General features: G+C 39.3%; 1 protein-coding gene across 1 annotated transcript; it reads right to left on the reverse strand.

The window, feature by feature from the left end:
* Window positions 1-1301: 1301 nt before the first annotated feature.
* Window positions 1302-9881, reverse strand: LOC126406635 (ankyrin repeat domain-containing protein 1-like). The gene is made up of 9 exons (XM_050071056.1): window positions 9743-9881; window positions 7626-7808; window positions 6091-6219; window positions 4522-4629; window positions 4332-4430; window positions 3935-4033; window positions 3673-3771; window positions 2580-2678; window positions 1302-1967 (listed from the first exon to the last, which is right to left on the reverse strand). Exons 1-9 carry the CDS (start codon window positions 9767-9769, stop codon window positions 1875-1877), a joined length of 936 nt encoding a protein of 311 aa, XP_049927013.1. The 5' UTR covers window positions 9770-9881; the 3' UTR covers window positions 1302-1874.
* Window positions 9882-11820: the final 1939 nt, after the last annotated feature.

The raw sequence follows: 11820 nt of genomic DNA on the forward strand, positions 1-11820 counted from the left end.
ACATTTTAAGGCCCTGATCACACACAAAGTGTTTTAGCAGCTGGAGGCGCCTCTTTGGTTTTGAAGGAGAATGAAGCTTTTTGCTCGCCGTTTTTGGGTTGTGAAACACCTTGGCTTCTGAGCTCTAGGCACTAGGCATTTTTGCTGGAGGGTTCTGAACTCGTCCAGTTGAAAAAACTTCAACTCAGAGCAGAAAAGTGCCCCACGTCAGCTCTTTTTTCGCCATTGTCCAGTTGGATAATTTAAGAGGCGGGCTTTCTCTCTGGTCACAACAACAAGTTTACAGTTGGTAAACAATGGAGGAGAAACTGGTGGTAGCGGTTGCTGGATACCCAGAGCTATACAGCCCGACGATAGACAGCAGGTTGTCAAACTGCCCCCGAGTCATCCTAAAACATCCCCTGGAAATGTCCATAATGGATGCGAAGCTCCTGGACCAACTGGTGGTACTCCCCATGATCCACCCTCTTTTTTAGGGTCTCATGTACCCACACAGATCTCTGTTTCCCTGTGACCAACAAACTATTTGCTGACAGCCTCTCACCCTCAACCAGAGCTACAGCAAGTACCCTCTGCCTCAACATTTTAGGAACTAGATACTAATTACTGAAAAGTTACTGTTTTGCTAAGGCACTTGGCAGTTAAGTTTTGCTCTTGTCCAGAGAAACTAAAACAAAAACCATAGTTGAAGTGTAAATCTTATCATCAACAAGTGTAAGTGGAGATATTTCTCCCATCCTGATCAAAAAACATACTTCATCCTGTCTTATCGCTCAATCTTACAATGCATAAGACCAAAGAACTTGGTTTAACTCATCTGAATGTTTAAGTATAACAACACACATCATCTAACAGCAGGAGGAGGCTCCACTCCTCCATTTTTATAACTCATACAGATAAATAACTTCATTTTAAAATTGGAATTGATCCACAGTGTGTTGATTCAATGGGACTACAAAGACAGTGAACCAGGTGATGTGCATCTGAAAAAAACACATCACTATCGCCCAGTTGCTTCCATTGGTTAGTAAATGAAAATCAATACATTCTAAGTTAATATAATTGGTTAACCATAAAAAATAATCAAACCAACTACAGTATAACTCTAGAAAGTCACTCAGTCATTAAGCAAAATGAATCAATCAGACCCAATAAATCGATTGCTGATGGCTGTCAATAATTAATAAATATGTCATCTTCTCGATGCAGTATCGCTGACTTCAACTCAGCTTAGAGTAAAAATGAAGAAAAAAACAAACAAAAAAAAAAAACATCNAACAAAAAAAAAAAAAAAACATCCTTATGTTGTCAGCCGAGACATTGTCCAGCAATATTTGGCGATCAATGAATCTATCAGTGCTAATAGTCGTATTATTAACAACATCCTGATTAGAATTCACATTGTTGATCATTGTTTAAGTTCCTGCTGCTCATGTGACTGTAAGATGTGTAAAGAACATGTCATATGTGATAGTCTAACCCTGCCGGTAGCGTTCAGGTTAGTGAGGTTGCTAGTTCAGATCCCTGAACCAGATAAGGACCAATGCTCTTTAAATTAAGATATCTTCCAACATCTAAACGCTCCAGCTGAGCTAACTGTAGATTTAATCGCAGTCTTTCCCTGAGGGGGTCGATATCTGTCCGTCAACATGTGAGACAGTTTGAATGTGAGGTGAACACTCGGCACAGCCTCACTGGATAAATAGATATTAAAAAAAGACTTGTGTGCGTCGCGCACCACAGTATGGAAATGACCAGAATGGGCTAGAAAAATAGAATTTTCTCTCTTCTAACACTTTCTTTCCTGATAAGCCAGCAGATCTTGTGGCTGAGTTTCATGGTGAATTCCTGGTTTTACTGGAATGTGTCGGGCTCTACTGGTTGGGCTTCTCCTGGCTGAAGTTACACAGGAGGCTCTTGGCTCCGTTCTGCCATGAATTCAGTGTCTCCAGTGGAGTTTTTCCATCCTGCACAGAAGGAAGAAACACACAAGACTGTAAATAAAAACTGAAAGAAGCAGTAGATAAGTAAAGTGCAGTACTTAGGTTAGGCGGCACAATGGACGAGATGTGATGCGAATGACGCGAATGACGCAAATTAAGCAAGTAGCACAGTTTCATGTTGTGCTTCTTCACGAGAGCTGAAAAATCTGAATGCCGATGACATTACAGGGGGAGCTCCACTTGATTCATCGATATTAGGCATGTATAACGCAAATTATTGGCATGTACGAAGCAAAGCGTTTAAACCCACATGAGTAACTCAGTAACATGAGTTATTAGCTTCTCGATTGGTACTGGACTAGTACTTAACATGATCAATATTGGTACTTAGGTTTCCATCCAAATGTAATGCAAATTTTAACTGATTTTTTAAAAGGTGAATTATGAAGATTTGGGGGGATTTGGTGGCATCTAGTGGTGGATTGCAGATTGCAACCAGCTGAAACTTCCACTGGTCAGAATTCAAAAATATTCAAAGACGGACAGACTAACAGATTTAGTTTGCCCTGATGTTGGTGCCTCTACATATGTTGTCTTTGGATGAGTGAAGCTCTGCAGTGGCTGCTCTGTACTTACACAGTTCTTGGTGTTGAGACTGGCCCCGTACATCATCAGCAGCTTGATCATCTTGAATCTGTTTATCCTCACAGCATCGTGCATGGGCGTGTCTCCGTCCTGCAGTCACAGAGGAAAATGGGTGTTCAGCATAGGCAAACATTTCCCACTGAATCTTTTAATTTGTGCTTTGAACTGTGATTCAGAAAGAATTCCTATTTGTTGTAACCTTTACTCTAAAAACACTGCTGCTAAGCTGCAGCTAACACTGGACAAGCCCCTCAGTTCTGCTACATTACCTTGAAGATTGAGTCACTGCAATTATTTTGTAGCTACAAACTGTCCGAAGATGCACATCCACAATGAGCTAAAACTGTGTGTGTATATATTGTTGCTTCTTTTATGATTTAACAAGAGTAGGCTAAGTACAAAGTGTGTAGCACTGCATTTTGCTTCTGTCAAATCAGCTTCTATCAATTACTGGCTACGAGTTACATTACTTTCACAGTAAATTACTGTCATTTCTATTGGAAATTGTTGTGAAATGACTGCTGTGTACTGTGATATCACAGTATTTATGCCTGCATATTACTGTGATTTAGCGGTTTGCTCCTGTAAAATGACAGAAATTAACTGTAACTTTACAGTTTATGTACATTTGATTACTGTGATTAAGCAATATGCTCCCATAGATTTACTGTATGTCACTATAATCACAGTTAAACTCCATATAATAATGTGATTTTGCAGTAGGCTCCTGTAAAATCACTTTATTTAACTGTAAAACAGTTAAAGCCCATTACATTACTGTGATATAACAGTATGTTCCTGTAAATTACTGAATTTAGCTGTAACTTCACAGTTTATATACATTTAATCACAGTTAAACTCTATATATTAATGTGATTTAGAAGAATGCTTCTGTAAAATTACTAGATTTAACTGCATGAATTTCACAATAAAATTCTGAATTTGGTTAAATGTCACAGTAAAGCCTGTGAGGTGATAATAATGTAATTTATTGTGAAATATTACAGTTACATATTTTAACTTCCTGGAAATAATTTGCAGTGTAGCTGTGAGTAGACTGGTGATGTCTGTGTTAAGTTCTTACTCTGTCTTTGGCGTTGACGTCTGCTCCACAGTGAATGAGATGCTCGGCACACTCACAGTGTCCTGTCCTCACAGCAACATGGAGAGGAGTGCTCTGCAGCTGAGGGGATGAGAGGGTTTAAATATTTTGTGTACAGCACTGTAGATAAATTCAGAAATCATCAAAGACACTGCTGTTTTTTTTAATACCACCACCTGATGGTGCCAAAGTAAGGGATTTCCATAAGCTGCACATGTTGCCTGCCCAGTGTGTGTGTACCAACCTTGTCTCTGTAGGTGAACTTGGCTCCCTGGTCGAGCAGCAGCTGCAGGGCCGGCAGGCTGCCTCCTCTGCAGGCCCAGTGGACTGCTGTGGCCTCCAGCTGAAACAAAAACACCACACTGTTGGACTGGTGGCGTTTCTGTGTGTGTGTTTTTACATGTATATGTTTTAGGTTACCTTCAAGGACACATAAAGACCAGTAAAATAGGGACAAAGCCATGTCCCCAATTCAGAGACATCTGATTTGTAGGTGAGTGACAAGGTAAGGGTTAGGGGTTGTGGTTATGGTCGTGTAAGTCTGTAGGAAATGACTGTAAGTCTCTGTATATTCCTCAAAGGTAACCTGAGTACACGTGTGTATATGAGAGATTTAAGATGTGAGTTTAAAAATGTTTCACCTTGTCTTTTTTCTCGATGGAAGCACCGGCCTCCAGAAGTCTTTTCATGACCTCCACGTGTCCTTTGAATGAGGCTTTGTGCAGAGCTGTTCTCTGGAACTGGACAGTGAATAGAAACAGTTGATGAATTAAAAATTAATTCATGATAAATAAAAGCAAAACATAAAACATTTCCGGACAAGACACTTACATGGTCAGCTGCGTTGGGGTTTCCTCTATCAGCCAGGTACTTCTCCACCACAGCCATTTTGTTCTCCATGGCTGCTGTCAGAAACATCTGCTCATCCACAAACTCTGGCTGGAAGGTTAAAAAAAAGGCAACAAAAAAAAAAGAACTTTAGGTAAAGGAGCAATGTAACTGGGTCTTTACAGTATCCTGTTGTATTTACTTTACCTTCTTGTTACCTCACTGCAAAACAGAGTTTTCAATGTTTCATGTTATTCGTTAATGTTTCATCTGTTTCCTGTTTTATTTTGTAGGCTTATTCCTCACGTGTCATGTCTGCTTTTACATCCTGCCACCTTGCTGATTGCCTGCCCTGCCCTGATTTGTTTCACCTGTTCGTCATCAACCCTGCTGCCCCCAATCCCTCGTTATCTCCCTGCTCTCCTTGTGTATTCAGTCTTTGTGCTCCCCTTGTCTTTTGGCAGGATGGAGGAGGAAATCAGGTTGCAGCAGGATTCAGAGAGCGAAATCAAAATTGAGGACACGAGATTTGAAAGGAAAAATAAAAGGAAGGGGAAAAGGAACTCAAGGATCCACATGTGGTTGGAGAGTTGATTACAAGAAGTGGAACGGTTATTGTTGAGTGTGTGTCGAGGCACCTGATAGATATTGACCTGAAAATTCAAGTATTTGAAGACTATCGAGACCTCAGAGGTGAAGTGGAAGGGAGTAGTGAATGGAGTGGCATTGTCAATGAAGGACAGGAAATCACCGTGTTTGACGTTTAAAGGGGAACTCTCCAAGTGTATCATAATTATGTGTTAGTGACAGAGAGGCAAAGTTCCTGCACTGTGGGGGAAATCCTCATATGGGGTCAGCACAATGTCCAAAAAGAGTTAAAGAAGTAAATTTGAATAAATCCAGAGTGGAAGAGGGATTATCAAATGTGGAAACTACCAAGAGCAGAGAAGAAGTGGAGCAGATCAAAATGCCTGCATTGAAAACACTGGGGCAGTCGAAATACAAGTCAGAAAGAATAAAGGTGGTGCTCATGCTGCCTGAAGACTCCTGAAGATATCATGGACATTTCGGGGGAGGACATAGACAATATACTTAGGGAGGGATTTGCACCAATTCATACAAATGAGTCTGGGTTATAGAGCAGAGAATGTGTGAATGGGACCACGCTGGGTTGACACTGTAAACAGTTTGCACTGCGAAACTGATATAATCCACTAGGTGGCGGTAATGCAACACATATGGATGCCAGCCATTATAAAACTCCACAAAGGAGAGGGAGAAGGTCTTTTCTCAGTCTGTCTACTTGTACTGCAATTGAGTCCTCTTTTGTACCTTGTTACGTGACAATAAATACTATAATTGCATCACACAGCACTAGTTTTCAGTTTATCTATGTATACTGTATCTGTCCTCATCAGATAACTAATGAAAACTGTATCATTTGTTGTTTAAAGAAAGAAATACACCCCAAACAAAACAGTGGTATTATAATAACTGTATATGTTGTACTTTTGAAAAGAGTTTGTGGAGACATCAACTCCACAAACAAAGAAATAAAGAATCTAATCTCACCACGAACTCAGGCTCTGGCTGTTGTTTCTTGTGGACGGGAGCCTTCCTCTCCCTCCTCTTCTTCCTCAGCTGCAGGATGTTGAACAGGTCATCCACCGTCTCCAACTTCAGCCTGCCGCTTTTATCCGTCTGACAGGGCAGAGAGAAGACATAGGGCTTCAGCACACAGCAACAAAGAAGAAACTTTATTTAAAAAGCAGCTTCTGCTCCTCTACTCACTCACTGAATAATAAAGTGAAATAATACTAAACACTGCAACCCCTGCTTTACATGCTAAACGAGTACTTGGCAGTAAAGTGTGTTTTAAATATAGAGAGTAGGGGTATGTGTTAGTATATGTCAGAGTGTGATTTAATCATACTGTGTATGTTAGCTAATGGTTGTATAAAAAGTGAATAGTTCCCCCCTGTAATAAGGTTAATCAGCAGTGGAAACAAAATGGAAACACCCAAGTTAACTACCATAACTTCATAACTGTACTAATAATATCACTCTTCTTTTGATCTCCATTATTAGAAATGCAGCATTCACACTGTTGTGTTTCCTACCTTTTAACCATCACTATAGTATGTGTGAAAATCAGACCATGAAAAATGAATCATACACACATGACATGAACACGGTGTTTGGACTCACACACACTGACAGCACAAAAAAATAAATTGAATATTGTGTTATACTCCCACTTGCCTCTAGGAGGCAGCATGGACCAAGAGACAAACTCACTTTCAAACTTTCAAATACTTGATGTCAGGCTCGGTCCATGTGGGCTGCACATTTCAATGTCATGTAACTGACTAACTACCATGGTGGAATGTAAAGTAAGTACTTTTACTTTACTTGAGTATTTTCATTTTATGTTTTTTTATACTTCTACTCCTCCCCCTCCCTCGACAGAGGAAAATACTTTTTACTCTAAACTACAAACTATAAATGAATGAATGACTTTATTTTGAGCAAACTCCTTTTTAAATTTGGACAGTTTCAAAAGGAAATCATCAACAACTATCCCAAACTTATTTACAACCACTAATAAAGATAAATAAACAACAGTCTTAGATACTGAATATACAAACTCCATCTCAACCAAGCATCAGCATCACCCCTCTTCATCTGCATACCTCCTAAATATACTGTTTGTACATCTATTTAAAGTGCTCTGTAGTTGTGCTTCCCTTTAACTCCTCAGCTAACCCATCCCATAAATCCACCCACACACTGAAGTACAGACTTGTCAAAGTTGTACAAAGACAATGTTTTTTTTAGATTTGAAAAATACTTGTTACAAGCTAATGCATCAACAAAATTGATCCACTAATATAATAATACAACACCGACAGCATCTACTCTACATGACAAGTACTTATACTTTATATTCTAAGCACATTCAGCTGGTAATACGTCTGTACTTTCACTTACATAAATGTCAGAGCAGAAGTTTTACTTGATAGGGAGTAATTACTGGTACATTGTGGAATTGCTACTACCTGATAACAACAGGTAGTAGCACTGCTGTTTGCCTCCTGTGCTCTTACATTGAGAGCTGCCACGCTGACTTCCTCATGTTCGCTGCCACTGTCGCTCTCCTCTGACAGACCTTCGCCCACCAGCTCCCTGTGGGACCTGCGGTCATCCTGCTTCTCTTGACCGACAGCCGCCTCGTACTCGCCCCCTTGGAAGTCTGCTGCCTCCTTGCCCTCTGCCCTCTTACCGGACACCTGAGGGAGAGAAGAGATGGAGATGTTGCACGCTCTGAGCCTGGATCATTACACAGGAGACATAAATGCAACCTGATTTAAGATGTGTTGCACTGATGCGACTGTCTCTGTGGAGCACACAAACACCACGAGACCTGAATCCTCCTCTGAGTTTCATAAAAGATTGTAAAAATCTAAAGCTCTGTCTTGAGGTTTATAGAAAGTGAAATTTCTGTGTATTTTGAGTGGAGACAAAAAACTAGAGCTTATAAGAAAATGGCTAAACTGCTATCAGACTCCCACAGTAATGTCTTAATCTCAGTTTCTGTTTCATATTGGTCCAGAGTTAAACACAACAGCAGCTCTCAGCGTTCAGCTGCTGTAAAGCAAAGTCCTGCTGCTAACAGAGGAATGTAAACACACCACAGCTCCAACACATTAACACACACACTTCAACTCTTTAATGAGGTACAACTGTTTGTATGTCCAATTACTGAACCACTCATGTAATCATTCAACCTGCTAATAGCCCATTAATCATAAGACTTAACTTTTAATCATTAGGGAGGAGGACCCCTCAGATAAGATATTAGATGTAAATGTAAAAGTGCAGTAACAGCAGTGATGGGTGAAATAACTGAGATGAGATTGCCTTAAATTGCAGCAAAGCAGTGTGCTCTGGAAGTGTGCACAGTAAGGAACAATTAAGCAATTAAATTTGGTCATTTAAGGAACCCTGAGTTAAGATAAGAGGACATAAATGAGGTAATTCTGAGTTGTTTTTAAGGATTGTTGGTCCTGATGAGCTGGTTTCCTTTCCTGATGTCACGTGTAAAAGTTTTACTTCACTGCTGAAATGATCAGTTTGTAAGTAAAGAGTGCTTTTTCTTTCCTTTCCTTTCATAGGTTGTCTTCTTCATGTTTTCACCTTTTATTATATGCAACAATATGTTAAGTGATAGTACGTAGGATGCTCCTAACTGCTCCCACAGCTGTGGAACTCCTTACCTGAGGAACTCAGGTTAGCAAACTTAGTGTTTTTGTTCAAAATGCTCCTCACAACATATTTTTACAGAAAGGCTTTTCTACAGTAAATGTGTTGAGTGTGTAGTTTCTATCCTTCTTTTATCAGTTTTATTATTTATTCATTTTTATTACACACTCTGATTTATCTGGTCTTAGCCTATGATCAGTGTTTTTATTGCTGTCTTTATCTAGATGGTTACTATGTTATTATTTTATTTCTTATTATATATCATTCTTATTATAGATGGATTGGAACTGGCATACAGTTTACATGTATCTTTGTAGTAATCTCATTAGGTGTTTTATATTGCTTGTTTAAGAGCTGTATATTTTTATTTTGTGCTTTGGTTCCATGTTGTCTGTTTGAAACTTTATGTTGCTGCCCGTGTTGGCCAGGATACTCTTGAAAAAAGGGGTTTTAAACTTGAGAGGTAATTTTTTTTCTTCTTCTCTGATTAAATAGAGGTTAAATAAATGAATAAATGACAAAATGATTTTTAAATATCTGTGTGAAAGGTGTCCACAGTTGACTTATTCTAAGAATCATTAATTTCAAGCAGAGTATATAGTATGAGTATATAGTAGTATATAGTATGAGAAGAGCTTATTTTCTAAAATAAATAAGTTGTAGTTCAGCAAATTTTGAGAATTGTTTATCTACTGAAACCAGAGAAAAATAACCTATTTGCATGATAAAAAAAAACTGGAGCATCTTATGTGTTATTTTAAGACCTGAACATTTCCTGAAATAGAAATTATACAGCGTATTTTTTGTTACCTTTCTTCCTCCTAGTGCCCTTATAATAACAATAATAATAATAATAATTAAGAAAATAATTTTAAAAAATAATAACATTTTTAAAGCACCCAAGGATGCTTTACACAGTTACAAAGAAATGCTATCATACACACACATCAGCAGATCTTACCAGTTCCTCAACACTGTGCAGTCCCATTCTTCTTCTTCTGCTTGATATAAAATAGTTCAATAGCACTGTGCGTAATTGGAGCTAGAGTTTAGTCCACCGGTCGCCTGCTGTGATGGTCAGCGTCTCTCTGTCTGTCTCTTCTGCCTGCAGCTGGAGCCTCGGCCTCTTATATAGCCCTGTCAAATCTCTGCAGAAAAAAATAGGGGGCCTGTCACTCAACTCAGATCACATTACTGTCTTCATGTGCTCATTTGGCATGTTCAGTGCTACTGACATCCCCTTCACACTCAGCCCCTCCCACTTTCAGTTCTGCCCACTTTGGGCTGCTGCTGGCTTCTCTGTGTCACCCTGCAAAGATGGAGGTGAGGTAAGAGATGTCACTCTGCCTCAAACTCTGACCACTTAAATCTTGGTAGAGGAGCTGGAGGGTCACATTTGTGATAACGTTTTATAGTTTGGGCTGTCATTACTTTTGGTTAGCTTCATTATCGAAATCTGAAAAAAATCTGAATGTTGAAAATGCTGATGGTATTTTTCAGAGCTACATGTGGTTCACCTTTAACCTATAAGACCTGTGCTCACAACAGTTCAACACCAAAGGACAGTTTGGATAGCCTTGTCTAAAACGGAGGATTTGTGTCTGACTGCTCCTGCTACTTGCCCAAAAAAATGCACGATGTTTATTACATGCAACAGTTTCAATACACTTGTAATCAGAACAAGTGTGCGGTAGGTAGTTTGAAGTAGCTCGTTTATGCCTTCTTTCATTTCATGCAGTCTGGGTGTGAGTGATGGCCCCAAATAACATCATGAAGACACCTAAAAACTGCACTTGTCTCCTCTGATTAGGTGCAGCTTAACAACAGTGACCACACATGAACATGGCCGTATGAACAAAACAACTTTTGGATACTTTCAGGTACTCTGTACATAATTATCTGTACATATAATTGTTCATGGGAAACTAAGTATATTTAAAAATGAAGAGAATAAAAACGCACACCTTGTTGTCTAACTGTAGACTAGAACATCAAAAACCAGAGAGAAGCCGCACACTTAACTGAAGCATTTAATGACAAAAGGAAAGACTCAACTGAGGCACATATTCAGCTGTTACCTAAACAACCTAAACTCAACACTCTACAGGAAAAGTTACCAAACTTTTGCTCAAAAACAAGCTGCTTGTGTGAGGCAAAGAGACTTTGGCTCAGAAGCTCCAGTTGACCTGAAAATGTAAATGTTTAATGTACTTTTTCTTTAAATGTTCAGACATTTATGTGATGTCAGAGAAATCAAACACGCTTTAACGTGAATGTCCTTTTTTAGTAAACTAGTTTTCCTTTCCTGTTATCTGCAGAGTGATTCATCTCCTCAAACATAGACGGTCTTTGGCAGCGTCTCGTCACGCCGGGCATGTGGCCACAGAAATGCAGTGATATCACTGTGAAGAGTCAGGTTCATGGTGGTCAAGAAATAAATAGTCACACTTCCAAACATCCTGTCGCTGCACCGCAGCCAATCACAGATCAAGGTCAGAGGTCAGCAGCATGCCCGAGTGTTTGAGTGACGACGTCATGTCAGGTGCTTTCTGTGCTGCTGGTAAATATGGTCAAACTGCATATTATACATTTCAGAGTGATGTACAGTACATACTCTGACAGTGATGACACCTGGCGGTATGTGACGGTCACAAGCTGCGTGAGCTCACCGCTCGGCAATCAGAAGCCAGCGAGCAGAGAAGTCAGGTGTGCATGAATAAAATAATTTAACTGCTGTAATGACCATATAAAGACAAGTTAAAAAATGGCAGCATGCAGGATAGAATAATTTAGATCATGTAGTGGGTGTGATATTAACATGTTAATGTCCAGAATAATTATGAGCATTGCATTATGGTTCTTTATAGTCCGACTCAGGATCAAGAACCATTCATGTTTTTATTACAGACAGAATTGTTAACCATTTGACTCAAGAAACAAACGCTGACATAAAAGAGTCTCTAATAATAATCAGAGTAAAATAAAAAGGTCAAGAAGGTGAAGATAAATAAAATAATAGCAGTTGTCTTTTTGCTCTTC

This window comes from Epinephelus moara, chromosome 19, assembly GCF_006386435.1.
Source record: "Epinephelus moara isolate mb chromosome 19, YSFRI_EMoa_1.0, whole genome shotgun sequence".
Lineage (NCBI taxonomy): Eukaryota > Metazoa > Chordata > Actinopteri > Perciformes > Serranidae > Epinephelus > Epinephelus moara.